Source organism: Lagenorhynchus albirostris, chromosome 6 (genome assembly GCF_949774975.1).
Source record: "Lagenorhynchus albirostris chromosome 6, mLagAlb1.1, whole genome shotgun sequence".
Taxonomy (NCBI): Eukaryota; Metazoa; Chordata; class Mammalia; order Artiodactyla; family Delphinidae; genus Lagenorhynchus; species Lagenorhynchus albirostris.
Window position 1 is genome coordinate 5,222,935 of NC_083100.1, and position 23,165 is coordinate 5,246,099.

At 45.0% G+C, this 23,165-nt stretch overlaps 1 protein-coding gene across 1 annotated transcript; it reads left to right on the top strand.

Annotated features, from left to right (window-relative positions):
- The first annotated feature begins 758 nt into the window (after window positions 1-758).
- LOC132521589 (PRELI domain containing protein 3B-like) lies at window positions 759-2,250 on the top strand. The gene has a single exon (XM_060151217.1). It carries the CDS (start codon window positions 786-788, stop codon window positions 1,368-1,370), a length of 585 nt encoding a protein of 194 aa, XP_060007200.1. The 5' UTR covers window positions 759-785; the 3' UTR covers window positions 1,371-2,250.
- Window positions 2,251-23,165: the final 20,915 nt, after the last annotated feature.

Genomic DNA, 23,165 nt, shown 5'->3' on the forward strand with positions numbered 1-23,165 from the left:
CATGCCGCGGAGCGGTTGGGCCTGTGAGCCATGGCTGCTGAGCCTGCGTGTCTGGAGCCTGTGCTCCGCAATGAGAGAGGCCACAACAGTGAGAGGCCCGCGTACCGAAAAAAAAAAAAAAATTGGCAAAGGAGAACAGTTGCAGAAATGAACTGAAATTTTCATACTCAGCAAGAACTAGCTTATTGTTATTAATCAGTTCTGATGTCACAAAGCCAGGTTTAGCCTTGGAGCGTCGAATTCAAGAAAGGATTAACTGTTGTAAACTACAGAGGTAGATTTTGATCCATGTCTCTGCATGATACAGTTGGAATTGGTTCACAGCAGTTTAGAAATACTGATGAACGGACCAAATTATAATCAGACATTTTTATAATTGTAACCATTACTGGAGAAGGAGAAAAGGAGTGGACTGTTTGGAATTTGGGGAAATTTTTCTCCATTACTTCTGATGGCTCAGGAACTGAGGTAGTGGCTAGTACCTGGGTCAAAGCCCACTGGTGAATCCAAATGCCCGTTTTATGGGAGAGCTAGGCTTGCATGACTGGGGGTACCCATCAAGTGTCTGAGGACAGGGAATTGTATTGGGTAGGGGGAAGATTCTCACTCGAGGCAACTCTGGGGAAAGCCGAGATTCACGGGATTGGGTGGTCAAGGACTTAAACTCCAGGCATAAATGGTGAGGGACAGCACTGAAATCAGGATAGTGACATCAAGAGTGTAGACTTCAGCTCTGCCTCGCTGTGCCCTATCGCCACCCGGACACCGCGCGGGCCGCCGGCATCATGAAGATCTGGACTTCGGAGCACGTCTTTGACCACCCATGGGAAACTGTTACAACAGCTGCAATGCAGAAATACCCAAACCCTATGAACCCAAGTGTGGTTGGAGTTGATGTATTGGACAGACACGTAGATCTCTCTGGAAAGTTGCACAGCCATAGACTTCTCAGCACAGAGTGGGGACTGCCTTCTATTGTGAAATCTCTTATTGGTGCAGCAAGAACCAAAACATATGTGCAAGAACATTCTGTAGTGGATCCCGCAGAGAAAACAATGGAACTTAAATCTACTAATATTTCATTTACAAATATGGTTTCAGTAGATGAGAGACTTATATACAAACCACATCCTCAAGACCCAGAAAAAACTGTTTTGACTCAAGAAGCCATAATTACCGTGAAAGGGGTCAGTCTCGGCAGTTACCTCGAAGGCCTGATGGCAAGCACGATATCGTCAAATGCCAATAAAGGCCGAGAAGCAATGGAGTGGGTAATACATAAATTAAATGCTGAAATTGAGGAATTGACGGCTTCGGCAAGAGGGAGCATAAGGACACCAATGGCAGCAGCAGCATTTGTGGAGAAATGATAATGAAAGTTGATAACACCCAGTTCCCCAGGTCTCTACAAGCTGGCAGTATATTTATTTGTTATTTAAAAAATACAACTATATTTTCGGTAGAATTGTTTTTTAATAAGCTGAAGAAGGACTATGTGACTTGATCAAAACAAAGAGGTGCAGTGTTTCTAAATCAAAGGGATTGGCTGAAATTAGTGTTGTCTGAAATGACTGTCTGATTTTGAGGATTCCAGTATTTATGTAAAAATGTAACAATTTTTGAAAAGTACTTGAAAATTGGTATTGGCTGATCAAACCTCCTTAAGGTAGAGTTTTAAAGCTTTTCATGCATTGGAACTCTACCTGTCTTTGGACCAACCCCAGAACCAAGCAGAGCCACCTCTTACATACCCACCACTGCCCTGCAATAAACTTGGAGAACTTGCATGAGGGAACTCACTTTTAAAGGAGAAACTGTATAGTTTTAAAAAGACATTAATTGTATAAAATAACTTGCTCTGCTATAAACCACCATTAAAAATCACAGTGTTTTAATTTGGTACTCAACATTTTTGGAGTAAAAATTATCATGAAAGTAATAACTGACTCCAACAAAAATATATTTTATTGTGTTAAAGAGTACTGTATTGATTTGCCAAAGTTTTGTAACTTAGTAAATGTATTACCTTCCTTGGATCTGTACTTTATGACTTAGTATGCTGTGTTGTGGGCTGGTTATGTTAACTGAAAAAATAAAGTCATTACCAGAATTTTGCACTACTCTAAACTTAAACAGAAGAACAGCTGTTCACATCTTTTAGCATTTCACATTTGCCTAACTTATCAATTGCCATGTGTCAAAATTGTGGTTCTGTAATTGCTAAAGCATGATATGTCAGGTTATTTGAATATAATTCCTATTTGAAGTAACTGTGACCACAAAACATCTTTTTTACGTGAAGAGCTGTACATCATTTGAAATTACTCGAATGATGTCTTGATCTGAAGCATAAATCCCAGGGACTTAATGTTTTTAAATAATACTGTGTCACTGCAGGGGATGGGGGCGGTGGAGAAGAAAAAAGAATAATAGGGTGAAAAAAAAGCATTGACCTAAACTAACCAGTATGTGAATTGCTTTGCAGCTTTTATTTATGGGAAATCCTTGCTTTGGATGCCAGTGGGCAGCTGCAATCTGGAAAACAATCCAGTAAATGTTGTGTTGTTTTGTATTTTGTAGCAGGCAATTAATTATCAACCGTTAAATAAGAATACCTTTGATACTGGGAATTGTTGCATACAGAATATTTTTGTTAAAAGGTGATGAGCTCTTGCCTTTATTTCACAGTACTTAAAGTGATAAACTTCTAGTCAGGTTTCCTATAAACGAAACCAATTAATATATGTACCTAAACCACAAAAATAGTATACCAGGCTATTTGAAAATTGTTTTTCTATTTAAAATATTGTTTAGCTTGCAACTTCTTAGGACATTTGTAAAAGCAAGTTAAAGCCAATAAGGTTTTTGATTATTTTTTGTAACCGGAGATGGTTTTTACAATTAAAATAACATTTCAACTAAAAAAAAAAAAAAAAAAAAAAAAGAGTGTAGACTTCAGCATGAGATCAGGGTCATAAGAAAGTCAGGGTGAGTGCCACGGTCATCTTAGCGTGCCCACAGCTTTTCTCTTTTGACTGGTGCCTACTGCCTGTTGAGATGAGCAGATTTAATGGGAAAGTACAAGCAGGACATGCTTCCAGTGGTCCTTAATCTGAACACTTCGACTGGCTTCATGGAAAGACCCCGTGGGAACCTCCTAAAATTGTTTGCAATATTTTGTGTATGTATCCATCGTATTTTTTTCCTGTTCTCCTCTGGCCTCCACCTCCTGGCTGCTACTCCCATGAGATCTTGTACATGCCAAGACAGTAGCCTCCAGATGCCTCAAAGCTAAGTTTCTTCATGTGTCAAGAGTGGAACTGCGTTCAAGACAAAGGCGAGAAGAAGGGCCTTTCCCCCAGTTCTGTGCCACACTTTGTCACGTGGTCCCTCAATGCTCTATTGTGTCCAGAGGCTCATGTGTTTCTTTTATAAAAGCAATTCCACTAGCTCCCAGCCCAAGCTCTCTAAATATAGAGCCTCCAACCTAGTTCAAGGCACAGGGGTTGCAGAAGGGAACAGAGCACTGTTATTCTTCCTTCTCTTTTATCCGCTCTGTTGACCCTTCTCCCCAAACCAAAGGCTTCCCAATTACCATATAGAGATAACGCTGTGGATTAGCTTCCTATTGCTGCTGTAACAAATGATCACAAACTCAGTGGCTTAAAGCAACATACAATTTTTTATCTTACAGTTCTAGAGGTCAGAGGTCCAGAGTGGGTTTCACTGGGGGACTTCCCTGGTGGTCCATTGGTTAAGACTTTGCCTTCCAATGCAGGGGGTGTGGCTTCCATACCTGGTCAGGGAGCTAAGATCCCACATGCCTTGTAGCTAAAAAACCAAAACACAAAACAGAAGCAATATTGTAACAAATTCAATAAAGACTTTAAAAAGGGTCCACATCAAAAACAAAAACCAAAAAACCCCCCAAACTCTCAAAATGGGTCTCACGGGCTAAAATCAAAGTGTTGGCAGGACTGCGTTCCTTCTGAAGGTTCTAGGGGAAAACCTGTTTTCTTGCCTTGTGTCCTCTTCCGTACTCAAAGCCAGTGATGTCCAGTTGCATACTTCTCACTTCACATCACTTCACATCACATCACTCTGACCCTGACTCTCCGGCCTCCCTCTTTCACAGTTAAGGGTCCTCGTGATTACATTGGACCTACTCAGACAATCCAGGATAATCTCCCTACTCGACGGTCAGCTGGAGAACAATCTTAACTCACCTTCGCCAGGTAGCATACAGTATTCCCAGATTCCTAGGGAGCTGTTATTCTGCACAAGTCTAGATGCAAGTAATTCAGGTGGAATGCCCTATTGTCTACACTAGGAATTTGGTCTCCCCTTACTCAGCCAATGTTCCCTGTTATGGTCATAGCTGTTCCTGTTATTATTACATAACATGTGCGCTTGTAGGGGACACCTATCACTTTGTCCATCTACCTCTCTCCGGGTGACAGCACTTCCCTTCCAGCGTTGGGTGGGGCTCAGTCTCTAGAGCCAGAGGTCAGGGCCAAGAGCTAATGAGCACTGACTCGAAGCCTGAGTCTCGTATGAGAGCCTGACCCAAGCCAGGCCATTCAGCATCCCTCCCTAGACTCTTCTCTCCACACCCAAGGAAATCTGTCTCTGATAGTGGGAGACCCAAGATGTCAAACCCGATAGGTACTGGCCACCACCTTTCCAGCCATGTGGGGAAAGCAGCCTGAGGGGTGGGAATGAGGCTGGGAGGCAGAGAGGGGCTGAGATGAGGAAGAGTGGGAAAGACAGGCAGCGTCTGAGTCCTGTTTCCGTGGTTTCAGCTGCACCCTGACTTTTCCAGGCTTGGGTTGGCCAACCCCTCCTGCCATTACACGAGCTATCAGTCTTCCCGTATTTCTCCCTTTTGCCTAAGCTAGTAGGTTTTTGTAGCTAACAAGTAAAATAATCTTCAGTAATACCATTTATATGTAAAAATAAAGACTAAGTGTGTAAAAAGAACTATAGTTGATAAATAAGATGTCTGTTAAAGGGAGGAGGAAGAAAACTGCAATGGAAAAGACATTTTTTGTGTGTGAAAAAACAAAAGAATAAGGAAGACATGAAGAATCCAAGCAGAGGCAGTGCTTGATGGGGAAGTGAGTGCCTGCCTTTCCAGGTCTTTGAGCAGAGGCTCAGGGAGAGACCATTTGTACCCCTGGCAAAGTGGGAGTATGATGTTTCAGGTCATTTGTGTATCTGAGATTCTGACAAAGATACTCCAATAATGTAGTTTTCTGTCTCTCTCTACTGTGACTTTCACCTTCCAGCTTGCAATTTATGTTAGATGGATTCCAAACCTAGATGACTTCAGAAAATCCTTATTCTGGGACCTGTCCCCCAAATTGAGAAAGGTTTTTGGAAGATGAAGCTGTCTCATGTGAGAGTAGATACCAAGAGTTTTGGTATCTCAATGGCCGTCTTCAGAATCGTACAGCTGGAGAGGAGAGGGTTGAAGTCCCCAAAGGAGAGAAATCAAGTGATTCATTGAACAGCAGGGTAGGATGGGGGTTGGGTGTAGGCGAGCTAGGTGGAGGCTCAGAGTTTTTATTACAGGGGCTGGAAGAGAGGAGAGGAGGCTGGTGACCACAGGAAGGATGGACTCAGGTGTTTTACCCCAGCTTGAAGCAGGGCTGGTAGAGATGGGGTAGGAGGGGATCCCTTCCAGGTTTTGCATTCACTTGGTCCTCTAGCTAGTGGAGTTCATTGGCCAAGACTTTGTGGAAGTCTTCAACACCTTATCAAGTGGCCTTCAGGTTCCCCTGCAAAGAATGGACTTTCCCTAATTACTGGTTAGTGTCTGACCTCACAAGGGTGCTTTGTGGTGGGAAGGGGTGGGAGTGGAGGTTGGGTTGGTGGGTGAGGCAGTGTTCTAGGTGACAGTGTGACAGGACAAAGTGGTGTGAAGATCTGGCTGAGGGACAGGGTAGCAAACCATATAGCCACAAACAACTTGCCTGAAAGCAGTCTGGCAGAGAACAAATCGATCAACATGACCACTGGGTTGAGACAACAGTTTTGTCAAATGAAAGTCCACAATAGTTTGAGTGTTGGTAGTTTTGGGGCACCACAAAGATGGTTTTGCAGGTTTTTGGTCAATTTTTTTCCCCAGATTTCTTTCACCATTCTGTTGACTTAACATTTCGAATTTACTTCCAGAAGATTTTTCTTACCCAGGTTAACTGGAGTTGAGGAACACAGGTGCCCTAGACCTTTTGCTCCAAGGAGTGGTCGCTTCTGAAACCAGGGAGAGGATGTGGTCAAATTCCAGAGTTAGGACAGGGGTTGGAGTCTGAGAGCTAGAAAAAGAGGATGGAGTGAGGATGTTGGAATGGAGTAGACACAGAGCGGGTCATCAGAACCTGAAACTAATGACCAAGAGAAACCTCAGAGCAGAGGCCATCACAGACTTGGTCCAAAGGTTATAGGGTCATGGTGGAATATTTCCAAAACCATGGCTTTTGGAGGCCATAAATTCCTTCCCACGGGGGTGTCCCTGAGTAATAAGATGGTGGAGAGAGTGCCTGACAATATCTAAATCCCAGGCTGGTGCAGACTCCCAGAGGTGGCGTCTGCCCTCTTTCCACTTCTTGGAAGAAAGTCAGGGGCTGATGGGAGGCCTTGAAACCAAAGGGAATCTACCAGCAGAAATGTCACACAGATAGGAGGAGCTGGCAGTGGCCACGCTGCCCACAATGACATCCTCTCCTGCAAGAGAAGCATCCATCCTCCTGCTTAACTAACGGCTTGCAGGACCTTCCACTCTGGAGGTCAGCTACTGCTATAGCCTAAGCCACTGAGAGCCTGTCGGCGCACTTGGAGACGGCCCTTCTTCAGATGTTTTATAGCCTTTTGATTTTATTTAATATGATTCTATGTATTCTAAGTAAACTCATTCATCACACCTTCCCTGGGTTTTGTGATCTGTGCAAGCACATCACAGATCCTCTGCAAATACCTTCTCATTGAAACCTGAGGACCAGAGCTTGTAGAATAGTTGAATGTCTCACAAGAGTGTTTTTTTTTTTTTGGCCGTGTTGGGTCTTTGTTGCTGCACGCGGGCTTTCTCTAGTTGCGGCGAGCGGTGGCTACTCTTCGTTGTGGTGCATGGTCTTCTCATTGCGGTGGCTTCTCTTGTTGTGGAGCACGGGCTCTAGGCACATGAGCTTCAGTAGTTGTGGCACATGGGCTCAATAGTTGTGGCACGCAGGCTTAGTTGCTCCGTGGCATGTGGGATCTTCCCGGACCAGGGCTTGAACCCATGTCCCCTGCATTGGCAGGCAGATTCTTAACCACTGAGCCACCAGGGAAGCCCACAAGAGTGTTTTTTAATTAAAAAAGTAATACACACACATCACAAATGTAGACAGCACTAAAGGGTAGATAACAAAGATAAAATTCTTCATCCTACCCCAGGAGTTCAATTTTCCTTCCCAGCAGGGCTCCTGTCATTTCCCAGGGAGATACACCATTGCATTCCAGAAATTTCCATGCATGTACCCACTTTTGAATCAACGGCCAACGTTTTGTTTTTTTTTAACATCTTTATTGGAGTATAATTGCTTTGCAATGATGTATTAGTTTCTGCTTCATAACGAAGTGAATCAGTTATACATATACATATAGCCCCATATCTCCTCCCTCTTGCGTCTCCCTCCCACCCTCCCTATCCCACCTCTCTAGGTGGTCACAAAGCACCCAGCTGATCTCCCTGTGCTATGCGGCTGCTTCCCACTAGCTATCTATTTTACATTTGGTAGTGTATATATGTCCATGCCACTCTATCACTTGGTCTCATCTTACCCTTCCCCCTCCCTGTGTCCTCAAGTCCATTCTCTACATCTGAATCTTTATTCCTGTCCTGCCCCTAGGTTCTTCAGAACCATTTTTTTTTTAGATTCCATATATATGTGTTAGCATACGGTATTTGTTTTTCTCTTTCTGACTTACTTCACTCTGTAGGACATACTCTAGGTCCATCCACCTTGCTACAAATAACTCAATTTCGTTTCTTTTTATGGCTGAGTAATAGTCCATCGTATATATGTGCCACATCTTCTTTATCCATTCATCTGTTGATGGACAGTTAGGTTCAACGGCCAACATTTTTCAATCAGTTATTATTATTTTTCTCCAGTGACTCGACCTCGGAACCTGGCCGTGGCACCAGGGGAGGGGTGAAGACCTCCCTGCTCAGTGACAAGGGAGGAAACGTCCCAGTGGCATGAGTCCAGAAGGTGACCACTAGCCAGGGCGGCAGCTCTGAGCCAAGGGCCCAGGTGTTCACAACTGAGAATGTCATCCAACAGTGGAAAGCTGGCTTCGGTGACGCTCTCCAAACGCATCACTGTATTTGCCTTTGTTGCCGATGGCTGTGTCTTTCTGTTCAAAGGTATTATTAGATTATCCTCCAGATTGAAATAGTGTTATGCTGGGGACTGTCGGATTCCGCCACTGCCATCTCTGGGACACGACCAAGGCGGCTTCGTTTCATAACCTTCCGCCTGCGAGGCACGGGGGAAATGCTAACCCCGTCCTTATTCTTTGCAAACCTCCTCCTCGAGTGCACATTGGTAACTGTCTCATCAGTGAATTTGTAGATTGTAAGGAGAGAAGGCTTTCGTGAGGGCACAGTTTACTTCACGAAGCTTCGCTATTTTTATGACAGCTGTCCATGGAAAGATGAAAATCCTGAGGACGTTTGAACGGTCGTACCCCGTCACCAATCCATCAAAGAAATCAGGCCGGACCAAATGCTACAATGTGCTCTGATCTGTTGATTTCCCTCTTAACTCTGTGGATATCCACTTTGAATTATGCGTACCAAGGGAAACCCAGTTGATGTATTTATACTTAGGGGTGCCTAGAAAGCCTCATCTTCACAGTAGTTCATATATTTACAGAAAACAAACATGTGGCGTGGTGGTGTGTTAGATATAAATTATATATATATATATTTCTATTTTTTTATGTCTATATCTCAAACCATAGCTGATTAAAGTTGAAATAGATGATAGAGATCATCCTTTAACTCATAGATTTCAGTCCTACGGTTCATTTTAAGGTGAGAAAAACAAAGACATGGAGAAAGTAAATGTCTTACTCAAAGAAGCAGAACTATTTGGTGACAGAGCCAGGCCAGAAACAGGAAGGCTGGTTAGCCTTGGTTCCCTGCCCTGCCCCCACCCTAGCAGGGTCCATTCTCTGCTTTTCTCTTCTCTCTTTGTCCCTGGAGACTAACCCCCGTAGTTGCATTTCCTGAGCTCCCTTCCCAGCTGGCTTCTCTTTGGATTTGACCATTGGGCGGCATTGGCATTAGATGAGGGGGCAGAAAGGGAGAGAAGCTGGGGTATTCCTCCCACCCGCTCCCTGTTTGACATCTTGTCTCTGGTTGTAGCTCTGACCCATCACAATGGCAGCTCCCTCCTGTACGGTTCCAGCTGTCACCTGTGTGCAGTCACCCCTTTGGCCCTAGGGATGGCACACGGTCCTCTGTGGCAAGTCTCTGGCTTCCCCAGCATCGCTTGTGTGGTCCCCCAGCCCTGCCCACACCAGAGTCTTTCCATTTGAGCTGTGTTTCCTGCCAGGTCCCTGATGGACACACCAGGTGTCCTGGACCCCCATCCAGGTTTTTCTTACTTCCCCATGTCGACTTGTGTGGGCATCTCTGCAATAAACCCCTATTACAGTGCTTGGCACACTAGTGTTGGCAAACATCTGTGGGATGGCTGAACGAATGCACGCACACACTCTAATCAATGCCTGCGAAAAAATTAGAAATTCTGACAGATGGAATGTTGTCTAATATTTGAGCAAAATGTATTCATTTTGAAGTTTCCCTAAAACTGGAAACTAATGTTGATGAGCAAAAGCGTTGACACATGCGTGAGCCAAGAAAGCACAAATATCGTCCAAGGAAAAACACTATGACTTAAGAGAGACGTAACCTGATTGGGGCACTAAGTTAGGGAAGCACGGCCGGCAGGTGATGTGTATACATGAAGCAGATCAGAAACTGCCGTCTGAGCAGGGCTTCCCATAAGCCACAGCGGGAGGTAGTCCATGAGGGTTTTACAAATCTTCTCAGGCAGATCCCAGAACTGGAAAACGCAAGGAAGCGGATTCTTTTGTAAAGACTCCAGAAGGATCGCCGCCCCGCTGAGCCCTTGATTTTAGCCTTGGCCCTCCAGAACTGTGAGATAGTAAATGTGTGTTGCCTAAAGCCACCAAGTTTGTAGTAACTTGTTACAGCAGTGCGGCGGACCAAATGGCATCTCCACCCAAATTCACATCTTGAAGCCCTAACCCCCAGTGTGACTGTATTTGGAGACAGAATCTTTGGGAGGTAATTTAGGTTAAATGAGGTCACAAGGGTGGGGCCCTTGTCCAGTAGGATGTGCCATTATGAGAAAAGACACCAGACTGTGCACGCTTTCTCTCTCTCCTTGCACCCTCAGAGGAAAGGCTTTTTGAAGAACGTGGCCATGTGCAAATCAGGAAGAGGGCTCTCACCAGGAACCCAACCCTGCTGGACCTTAATCTGGGATTTCCAGCCTCTAGAACTACAAGAAATACATTTCTGTTATTTAAGCCACCCAACCTGTTGTGTTTTGTTACAGCAGCCCTAGCAAACTAATGCAGGTATACAGTATAGGTCAGAAAAGCCGAGGTCTTTCCCAAGTTCTGTGGATCACTCATGGGCTGTGGGATCATGGGTGAGCACAAATCCCCTCTGCACCTCAGCTTGTTCACCTTTAGGTGTATGTGTGTGTGTGCGGTGTGTGCGCGTGTGTGTTTTTAATTAAAAAAAATTTTTTTTGGCCGCGCCGTGCGGCTTACAGGATCTTAGTTCCCCGACCAGGGATTGAACCTGCACCCTCGGCAGTGAGAGCATGGAGTTCTAACCACTGGGCCACCAGGGAATTCCTTTTCCACCTTTAAAATGGAGTCAACAGTATGGAGACGTGAACACTTCATCAGAAAGTTCTAAGGTTCTAATGCAATAAGTAAGCACTCTTTTAAAATTGTACAGTGTTAGATAGCTGTAGAGGGCAATATTTTTATAAGCTAGAGGCTTGAGAGGTGGTGTGTTATACTGAACATGGGGACACCCAGGACCCCAGGTGGGTGGAGGGCATGGATGTTTGTGATGATGAAACCAGAGCTGCCGTCTCTAGACACCGATCCTTAAAGTCATGCTTTACGGAAGTCCCTAAAAAATGACTTTGGAACCTGGCTATCTGAAGGGAGATTTGGCTTTTTAAGACAGTTAGTGCAGTCAAAGGACCCTGATTAGGAGAGCATTAAGCATAAATCACAGTAGTTTTCCTTGGCTTATGGGGTAACTAGAAAATTGGAGGGCAACACAATGGTCAAAGTCCTACAGGAGCTCCAAAGCAAGTAATGATAGAGGCACAGGTCAAGAAGAGAAGAAGCTTTCCAGGAATCAGAGGATTGCACCTTTAAGGTTGAGAGAGTCTTCTATGAGGATGGGGCCCTAGGACCTTCACAAGAGGCCTGGCTGGTTAAAACAGTGTGGAATTGGTGTGAAAACAGACAAATAGACTAAAGGAACAGAATGGACTGAAGGAAAGAAATAAAGAGCTCAGAGACAGGTGTAGGTATATGTGCAAACCTAATATATGATAAAGGTGGCATCATAAATCACTGGGGAAGGACGGGCTGCTTTGTAAATGATGTTGGGAAAACTGGCCAACTAAATGGAGAAAAATGAAATCAGATTACCACCCAGCAGCATCACACACAAAGGTGGAAACCACTTGGACCTAAATGTGAAAGGCAAATTAAGATGTTAATTGAGTGGGGTGTGTGTGTGTGTGTGTGTGTGTGTCCACCCTTGTGACTCAGGGAGGGGAAGGACTTCTTAAACAAACTTCTTCTATATCACAAACCATAAGGCAAAACAAAACAAAGCAAACTTGATGTGATTATATCAAACTAAGGATTTTATCTTTCATTGTTCAGAAAGTACATTGAACTCTTACCACTCAATAATAAAAAGATAATTAGCCTAATTGAAAAATGGACAAAGGATCTGAATAGACATTTCTTCAGAGAAGATATACAAGTGACTGATAAGCACATGAAAAGATGCCCAACATCATTAGCCATTAAGGAAATGCAAATCAAATCACAATGAGCTACCACTCCATCCCCCTGAGGATGGCTGTAATCAAGATGGTTGTAACAAGTGCGGGTGAGAATGTGGGGAAACTGGAATCATCGTGTGTTGCTGGTGGAAATGTAAAATGGTGCAGCCCCTGTGGAAAACAGTTAAATGTTTTCCTGAAGATGTGAAACATAGAATTACCATGTGACCCCACTCTTAGGTATATTCCCAAGAGAAATAAAAATACACGTCCACTCAAAAATTGGTATACATCAATGTTTGTAGTAGCCAATAAGTAAAAACAACCCAAATGTCCATCACCCAATGAATGGATAAACGAAATGCTACTCTGTAGTAAAGGGTGAATCACGAATACGTACTGCAACACAAATGAACCTTGAAAACATTAGGCCAACTGAAAGAAGCCAGTCCCTGAAGACCACGTAGTGTATGACTCCACTTACATGACATGTCCAGCAGAGGCAGATCTACTCAGACAGAAAGAGATCAGTGCTTGCTTAGAGCTGGTGTGCTTGGAGGGGTAGGTAGTGAGGAGTGACTGACTGCAGGTGGGTATGTGGCTTCTTTCGGGGACAACAGAAACGTTATTAAATTGACTGTGGTGGGACTTCCCCAGTGGCGCAGTGGTTGAAAATCCACCTGCCAATTCAGGGGACATGGGTTTGAGCCCTGGTCCAGGAAGATTCCACATGCCGCGGAGCAACTAAGCCCGTGCGCCACAGCTACTGAGCCTGCTCTCTAGAGCCCATGAGCCACAACTACTGGGCCAAGTGTCACAACTACTGAGGCCCACGCACCTAGAGCCCGTGCTCTGCAACAAGAGAAGCCACCGCAATGAGAAGCCCACGTACCACAACGAAGAGTAGCCCCGGCTCAACACAACTAGAGAAAGCCCGCGCACAGCAACGAAGACCCAACGCAGCCAAAAATAAAATAAATTATTAAAACAAAATTGACTGTGGTGATGGATCCTCAACTGTGTGAATGTCCTGAAAACCAGTGAACTGTACACCTTAATTGGTGAATTGCACCGTATATGATTTATATCTCAATAAAGTTGTTTTAAAAGTATACCATCAAGTTAATAAAAATATATAACTGTGAAAGAAGACACATCTGTAATAACTAAAACTGAATAGGAAATGATATTTGGGATAAATGAGGAAATGCTGCAAATCTATAAGAAGAAGATATGAATGGGCAATTTACAGAAGAGGAAACTCAAAGAGTAACCATCATACGAAGAGACACTCGGACTCTTTCGTAAAAAGAGAAATTCAGGGTTTCCCTGGTGGCACAGTGGTTGAGTCCGCCTGCCGATGCAGGGGACGCGGGTTCGTGCCCCGGTCTGGGAAGATCCCACGTGCCACGGAGCGGCTGGGCCCGTGAGCCATGGCCACTGGGCCTGCGCGTCCGGAGCCTGTGCTCCGCAACGGGAGAGGCCACAACAGTGAGAAGCCTGCATAACGCAAAAAAAAAAAAAAAAGAGAGAGAAATGCAAATTAAAACCACAGCGAGACCTTACTTTAAGTCTATTAGGCAAAAATCAGAATATTAGAAGCTGGCCATTGCTAGTGCTGGGAGGGATGTGGGATGTGGGAACTCTTGTGCACTGGTGGAGGGAGTGGAGATGGGTACGTCCATTGGGGGAGCCATCTGGCAGAGCTCAACTGATGAACACTACGGTCTTCATCAATCACTGCTTCTGGGTACCACTCCCCACACCCCTTGGCTATGCCCTTATGGACAAGCAGGAGATCGGTGGCAGTGCGTGTGGGGCGGGGGAGATGAAGCCAACTGCAGTGCGCATCACTGGGGGTGGAGAGGCAGAATGTGGCACACACACGCCATGGAGGTCTGCGCAGGACTTAAAAATGATGGAGGAGATGCTCGCTCAGCAGCGTGGATGCATCTTAAGTACAGTGAAAAATGTAAGAAGCAGCTATGCAAGGCAACCTTATTTACAGAAGTCAAGAATACAGGCACACACCAAGAAATAGGCTGTTTTTTAAAGGATCCATCTACATTAAACAATGTCTACACCTACCCATTGGCATGGGAGCCTTATGGGGGTAGTTGAAACAGGAGTGTGAAATGCGCCAAAATCAATAAATGAGAGGAGGGAGATAAGTTTAAAAATAATTTATGAGATTCTGTTCTCCACACTTCCCAGAAGAAGCAACCTGCGAACTTGTTCCGACCCTGTTGAGACTCTAATTTTAATGGACTCAAGCGGCCCCTCTGGAACTCTTCACAGTGCAGGTTCCTGGGCCAGAGCTTCAGGGCTTCTTTTTTGATTGGTTTGGGGTGGGAACCAGGATTCTGAACGAACAGCCTCACTCTGTGCTTCTGACAGAGGTGGCCTGTGGTCCGCTTGAGGAACCGAGCAGGATAGATCTCACCTTCCCTGGCTCAGATGATTCCTCTCCTTGCCAAGTGCTGTGGGGCTTGGCCTCCGTTTGGCCTGTGGATTCTCAGTCACCCGTGCCCCACTGGCATCTGTCATCTGCTCTGTGCTGATCATACAGCTGGCCTGGCCCTCGCTCTGGCTTTGCCCAGTGGATGTGGTTCTGGCCCCCGACTGATTGCCTCCTGGACTTTCATGATGGCTATCACCCCAGCTTAGTAGCCACAGCTCCTGTGGCCCCATCCCCAGGAGCCAAGACAGGGTGACACTTCTGGTCTCCACTGCAGGTGAGGGCACGTCATCTGGGCCTGGCGTGAGAGCCACCACGGGCCCAGACAGCTCCAGGAGCCCCTCTGCCCACAGCGGACACTGTGCGGTTTGCATGGCCAGTGGGGGAAAGTACAGATGGGGGCTCTTCCGTCCGGGTGGCACATACCATCCTGGCAGAAAAGCAACGACCATCATGTGGTCGGACAGCCACAGAGCCATTAAGAGGGCAGAAGGGAACTCACAGAGCAGAAATGAAATGTTCCTTCTCAGAGCTGCCAGGCCAGATGACGTGCCCTTAACAGTCGCCACTTCCTTTTTAAGGATCAGAGCTGCATCATCGCGTCCCGGAACCCAGCCCCATCACCCACAGAAACAGAGGCCTTTTCTTTCACAGGCTGGTGACTTCATTACACATTCCAGGACTGCGCGGGGCACGGGAAGGCTCTCTTCCGCCAGGCCTGGGACAAAGGCTGGGAAAGCAGGGGAAGGCGCACGGGGCTGGCTCCGGCTGAGATGAGACAAGAAGAGCGGGTGGGAGAGGGTGAGCCCGCGTCCAGAGCCCTGACGGCCACACAAAACCCCCTCTGTGTGTGGGTATCAGCAGAGCGGGGGTTGGTTTCCTCTCACACCTCCGTAGGGAGGGGGTGGAGCCAGCAAAGGGCAGGTAGTGCGGGGTGAGAGCAGAGCAGGGGCCCAGGAGTCCGCAGCGCTGGGTGTGCCCTGGTGGGGGCCGGGGTGTACATGGATGCGTTCCCGAAGCTCCCGGGGACGCTTCTACTGTAACTGGAGACCGCGATGTTCACCTCCTAGGACGACTATAGGATCCAATTATAAAGTAAAAGCTAGGAGTCAGCAAACTCTTCCAGAACACTCTACCATGGGTCAGGCAATTAGATCTTTTAAAAAAAAATTTTATTCAAGTGGAGTTGATTTACAATGTTGTGTTAATTTCTGCCGTACAGCAAAGTGATTCAGTTATGCATATATATCCTTTTTCATATTCTTTTCTATTGTGGTTTATCACAGGATAGTGAATATAGTTCCCTGTGCTCTACAGTAGGATTTTGTTGTTTATCCATCCTGTATATAAGAGTTTGCATGCGCTAATCCCAAACTCCCAGTGCTTCCTTTCCTGCCCGCTCCCCCTCCCCTGGCAACCACAGGTCTCTTCTCTATGCCTGGGACAGACAATTAGATCCTAACATCGGTGAATACAGTGCCACAACAGTTTACACAGCAAGGGTTCAGATTTCATTCTGACAACCATGATGTGGGTACCATCAGCCCATTTTACAGATGAAGAAATCGAAACCTGCATAGTTCAGGTAACGTGTTCACAAAGTCGCATTACTTGGCAGATCCTTTATCTCCAAATTTAATGATTCTTCCCCTGCGTCAACAATGACCCTCCTCTGTTCTATGTCCCACCTGTTTACCCAGCTGGAAATTCTGCCCCTTCCGGAGAACTCCATCTAGCCCCGGCCCCAACATGAAAGCGATTCCTTCTCAGATCACTGTCTGGTGACAGCCCAGCCCTCAGCCTGGCCTGGCCTCCTCCTCCCTCCCTCTCCCCGGGGCAGACAGTCACCTTTCTTCCCGGCTGTGGCTCCTCTTTGTGACCTGTCACTCCGCAGAGGGCCTGATTTGAAATGGTGTGAATGTCCTATGCTGTAGACCCAGCGCCAGCCCGCCCATGTTCAGCAGGTGTCCAACCCTGGCTGTGGGATTCAACCAGCAGCTGTGCCTTCGTGCAGCCTGCATCCTCAGAGGACAAATGCTAGCCTGTCCTCACCCTGGGGGTGCCTCAGGGACTTTCCCTGGCACGTGGCAGGATGTGGGTTTCAGGACAGCAACTCTGGGCTGCTGGCCTTCTTTCTGACTTTAACAGGATGTGTCTTGCAGAGATCCAAGTGGTAGAGTTCCAACCCCTCATCAAGAGTTGGGGACCTTTTCTTTATTAACTAAATAGCTGAGTGTGTGTGTTGGTCACTGTGGAACAGGGATTGACCGACAGAAGGACATCACAGACACAGTCAATAGAAGAGGACACAGGAGCCAGGTATCGACATAAGACAGGAGATAACCTGGTATGTGTTTTCCAGAAGCCCAGAGTTGCATGCACTGGGCTGGGCACGGGGCTGACCCCACCCACGAGGAGTGAGGGTTCTGCCAGGTGTGAGAAGCCACTGGCACCTGGAGCACATCAGAGCAACTCCACGTGTGGGGTAGCTTTTGCCATTAAAGAACTTTACTTTCTCTCCCTGGGTCTGTTGGCACCCTTAGCCCATCATCTTCAGTCATCATCTTACATCAGTCATCAGCCACAGCAAGGTAAATGAGGGGATGAGGGAGTGACAGCAGCATGGCGTGGTAACCAAGCGTGGAGGTGGAGTCCATGATGTATCAGGGGAGAGCTGGTGAATCCTGGTCCTGAAACATCTGGTGTGAACTTTGTCCAGTTCACTTTGTTTCTCTAGACAACAGATCTCTTTTTTGTGAATGAGTGTATTCACTTCCTATTGCTCCTTGTATCAGTCAGGGTTCTCCAGATACACAGATCAAGAGGTGTATGTTGTGTATGTGTATGCGTGCGTGTGTGTGTGTATGCACGTGTGCATGCATGTATTGTATGTATAAACATATGCAAAGAGATTTATCATAAGAAATCGGCTCACATGATTGAGGAGGCTGACAAGTCCCCACATCTGCCGTGGGTAGGCTGGAGACCCAGAGACGATAGTATGGTTCTACTCCCAAGCCTGGCATTCTTGAGACCCATGAAAAGCCAGTGTTTCCGTTTGAGTTCAAAGGCAGGAAGAAAACCCAGTGTCCCATCTCAAAGGCAGTCAGGCAGCAGGAATCTCCCCTCACTCATGGAGGGGTCAGACTTTCCGATCTGTTCAGACCTGTAACTGATTGCATGGGATTCACCCACATTAAAGACGGCAATTGCTTTACTCAGTTTACTGATTCAAATGTTAATCTCATCCAGAAACACAGACACACTCAGAATGCTTGACCAGATGTCTGGGCCCTTTGGCACATCACAGTGACTTTACCTAAGAAATGTGCTTTATGCTGCAATTACACTCATCAGCTTTCTAGCAAGTTATGATGAATGTCACACAAAAGCCAAAGACTGAAACGCTAGGTTTGTTTTTGGTCCTAAGGTAACTCAGTACAGGTTTCTAGAACAGATGGATTTGAGAAAATATTTGACTCCAGAGTGCTTCTCCTGTGTTAACCATCCAAGACCTTATTATGATGTGAAAGTTAAGGGTGGGACGGATACTGAAAACTCCAAGTTTCTAATGTGGAGAGCAGGAGCCAAATGGGAGAAAATGGGGAGAAATTCTGCCCATAGTTATGAGAAAACAAACATTGTAGTCAACCAAACAACATGCCAACTAACCAACCACCTACCAACCACCAACCAATCAACCAGCCACCTACCAACCAACCACCAACCAACCAACTTACCACCTATCAACCACCACCAATCAACCAACCACTGGCCAACCAACCAACCAACCAACTGCCAACCAACCAACCACCCACCAACCACTAACCAATCAACAAGCCACCTACCAACCAACCACCAACCAACCAACTAACGACCTATCAATCACCACCAATCAACCAACCACTGGCCAACCAACCAACCAACCAATCGCCAACCAACCAACCACCCACCAACCACTAACCAATCAACCAGTCTCCTACCAACCAACCACCAACCAACCAACTTACCACCTATCAACCACCACCGATCAACCAAGCACTGGCCAACCAACCAACCAACCAGCCAACCGCCAACCAATCAACCAATCAACCAACCAACCAACAAACCAGCATAACCAAAGCTGTTGCTTGATCCCCTAATCAGTAATTTTTTAAATTCTTTTTCAGATTGTGTTCTACAGACTATATAAATCTCAAGCATTTGGGAAGTTTGCTAAAGACAAAGAATGCTCAGCCCCACCTCATCCCTGTTGAATCAAAATTGCTGAGTGTGGTGCCTAGGAATTTGGATTTTTAGTAAGTTTCCCAAGTGATTCTGACGAATGCTAGCTTGAGAACTCTTGCCTAGTGTATGCTGAGTATACCTAGAGCTTTGATGTACTACAGGTATGAGGAGATTTGTTTTGGATCTTGACCTTCACATTTTGAAATTAGTAGATTCACTTTTATATCACAAAGAAAAGACTTAGTCCTCCCTTCCCACTTCATTATTCACTAACTCAAAGAGGAAACTGGGACAAAAATAGATGCATTTGAGTGGCTGCCATGATTTCTCCCAAGAACATGTTGGCAGGTGTAAAATTCCAGAATGAATCAATCCTACATGTGGGTTGTATCTCTGGCTAGTTTTGATAAACTACATGTCTGAGTGCTGCTCTATTTAGACTCTTCAACATTCTGGTTATATTTTATTCCTTAGAATCAAGATGCTGTCAAGATATTGATGTGGGTATTTGGGGGGCATAAGCTTTATTTTATGTTGTCAAGGACCCCAACCCCTGGGTGATGGAAGAATATTATGAAAATACTTATTCTTTCACATACTTTAAAATCTTCATATTTATTTTGAAAAAAATTTGAAAAATTTAAAAATATTCACTCATTTTTGTACCACCTAGAATTGACAACTGTTAATATTTTGACACAACTTTTCCCCTGATTTTTAATTTAAAAATGAAACCATTACAGATGTAGCTAGTGTCCTTGAACCTGTCAGGTTGGTCCTCTTGCCACTTTAATTCCATATCCTTCTCATTTTCCCCAAAGCCAACTCCTCTCATGAGCTTGGTACATATTCCTGTGTTCCATTTAAGAATAATGTAAATACATATGTGTGTATATGTTTGTGTGTTTAAAACACTTTACACATAAATGGTACAGCTAATCATTCTGTATCTTGTCTTTTTCACTCGATTTTAAGTTTTTGAATCTATGCACATTGCCATATATGAGTTCAGTGCATCTCTTTTAACAGCTGAAACTTATAGGGCTACATTTATTTTATTTGCCCAATTCCCCTACTGGTGGGTGTTGGCTTCCAGTTTCTTCTGTTGCAGATAATGCTACAGTGAACACTTTGACGTGTCTCTTCGTGTACAGTTTCCCCAGGATACGGATATAAAAGCTAAACTGCTGCATTGTGGGGAGTGCACATTCTCCATTATAATAGGTGTTACAAAATACTCTCCAAAAGGCTGAGCTCATTTATTTTTCCCACCAGCAGTGTGTGAGATGGCCAACCGCCCTTCTCCCATTTTCACTAATGCTATGTATAAATTTACCTAATTTTAGCCAGTCTGATTGATAAAAATGATACCATGCTCTTTTAATTTTTAGGTTGCACTAATAATTATTGAGGCTGAGCATATCTTTTAGGTTTTTTAAAAAAATAAATTTATTTTATTTATTTATTTATTTTTGGCTGTGTTGGGTCTTCATTGCTGCACAAGGGCTTTCTCCAGTTGCAGAGAGCGGGGGCTAGTCCTCGTTGTGGTGTGCATGCTTCTCATGGTGGTGGCTTCTCTTCTTGTGGAGCACAGGTCCCAGGTGTGCAGGCTTCAGTAGTTGTGGCACGTGGGCTCAGTAGTTGAGGCTCCCGGGCCTAGTTGCTCTGCAGCATGTGGGATCTTCCCGGACCAGGGCTCAAACCTGTGTCCCTTGCATTGGCAGGCGGATTCTTAACCACTGCACCACCAGGGAAGTCCCTATCTTTTAGGTTTTTTTTTTTTTTTGCGGTACACGGGCCTCTCCCGTTGTGGGGCACAGGCTCCGGACGCGTAGGCTCAGCGGCCATGGCTCACGGGCCCAGCCGCTCTGCGGCACGTAGGATCCTCGTGGACCGGGGCACGAACCCATGTTCCCTGCCTCGGCAGGCAGACTCTCAACCACTGCGCCACCAGGGAAGCCCTTTTAGGTTTTTATAATACTTTTTAATGAGTAACTCAAAGCCCATGCCTATAGATTAGAGACAATTTATAAGATGAATAGTTTAGACTTGTTAAGGGAGTATTTCGGTATAAAGTGATGGATCCTCAGCAGTAAAAATATTAAAACTCTACAGATTGGGATGAAGTAAAAAGTAAAAACCTCCATGCTCTTCAACCCATTCCTACAGCTCATGGACCATGTGTTTTATCATCTATAAAGGGACCCTCAAGAGAGGGAAAGCATCACATCTCGGGATAAGTGCTAGGAGCCACTGCCCCGGGGCAGCTGCTGGGAATAGAGTGTGGGATATGTGCATTATCCCAGGCTTCTTCTGTGTTGAGTTCATAACTGTGTTCTGAAACTTAACAACATATTAAGGACATCTTTCCATGCCAGCATACAATGATTTACTTCATTTTTTCTTCATTATTTTATACTTCGAAAAATTTCAAGCTTACAGAAAAATGATAAAAATAAGGCAATGCATTTCTATATTCCCAATACACAGTTTGCCAATATTTTATTAACATTTTGCCATATTTGCTCTGTCTCTGTATCTCTCCCTATGTATGTAATGATTGGTATTATTGCAGACATTTGGGAGTGAGCAGGGGTCATCATCATCTTTACCACTAAATTCTTCAGGTGTATCTCTGGAGAACAAGGACATTCCCTTACCCATGTAATGTACACATCATTCTCAGGGAATTTAACATCCATATGATACCACTGTCTAATATACAGTCCGTATTCAAATTCCACCAGTTGCCCTCATCATGTCCTTAATTGCAGTTTATTTTTTTCTGATCCAGGATCCTACAGAGGGTCACACATTTCCTTTGCTTGTCACGTCTCTAAATTTTTAAACCTGCGACTGTAGCTCATCCTTCTCCGTGTTTCATGACACTGAGATGAAACATATAGGCCGGTTGTTCTGTAGAATGTCCCTCAATTTGAGTTTGTCTGATCGTTCCCTCATTATTACGGTCAGGTCATTCACTTTGGAAGAAACACTGGGAAAGTGATGCTGTGTTCTACTCTGTGCAACCCACTAGGAAGCTCCTTATGTTAGCTTCTTTCAGCCTCATTCCTTTTAACGACTGCATGATAATTACATTCCATCCTGTGGATGGAATGTAATTACTCCAACCCTGCCTCTATGGATGAGCTTCTAGTTTGTTCTGGTGTTTGGCTAATGAAAGGAATGCTGCAAAGAACGTGACAAGGAGTGTTTTAAATGTTAGAATAATTAGAGTGAATGTGATCAAGAAGATAAGAGAGAGAAGAAAGAACAATGGAGGATGGTGTTTTTTTTTTTCTTTCTTTTTTTACATCTTTATTGGAGTATAATTGCTCTACAATGGTGTGCTAGTTTCTGCTTTATAACAAAGCGAATCAGTTATACATACACATATATCCCCATATCTCCTCCCTCTTGCGTCTCCCTCCCACCCTCCCTATCCCACCCCTCCAGGTGGTCACAAAGCAACGAGCTGATCTCCCTGTGCTATGCGGCTTCTTCCCACTAGCTATCTACCTTATGTTTGGTAGTGTATATATGTCCATGCCTCTCTCTCACTTTGTCACAGCTTACCCTTCCCCCTCCCCATATCCTCAAGTCCATTCTCTAGTAGGTCTGTGTCTTTATTCCTGTCTTACCTCTAGGTTCTTCATGACATTTTTTCCCTTAAACTCCATATATACGTGTTAACATACGGTATTTGTCTTTCTCTTTCTGACTTACTTCACTCTGAATGACAGACTCTAGGTCCATCCACCTCACTAGAAATAGCTCAATTTCGTTTCTTTTTATGGCTGAGTAATATTCCATTGTATATATGTGCCACATCTTCTTTATCCATTCATCCAATGATGGACACTTAGGTTATTTCCATCTCCTGGCTATTGTAAATAGAGCTGCAGTAAACATTTTGGTACACGACTCTTTTTGAATTATGGTTTTCTCAGGATATATGCCCAGTAGCGGGATTGCTGGGTCATATGGTAGTTCTATTTGTAGTTTTTTAATGCTCAACATCATTAATCATTAGAGAAATGCAAATCAAAACTACAGTGAGGTATCATCTCACACCAGTCAGAATGGCCATCATCAAAATATCTAGAAACAATAAATGCTGGAGAGGGTGTGGAGAAGAGGACGGTGTTTTAATTTGAGTAAATCTAGGTGTGAAGCTTGAAGGAAGGATGGTTTGGCTCATGTAGGGAGCGGAATGTGATGGTAAAAGACAAGGTCACTTTGGCTGCAGGAGAGAGAGGATGTGTTGGAGGGGCAGGGTGATAACTTCAGAGTCTGTTCAAATAGCCGGGGGAAGAGAGAAGAAAAGCCTGAAGTTGAGCAGTGTTGGTAAG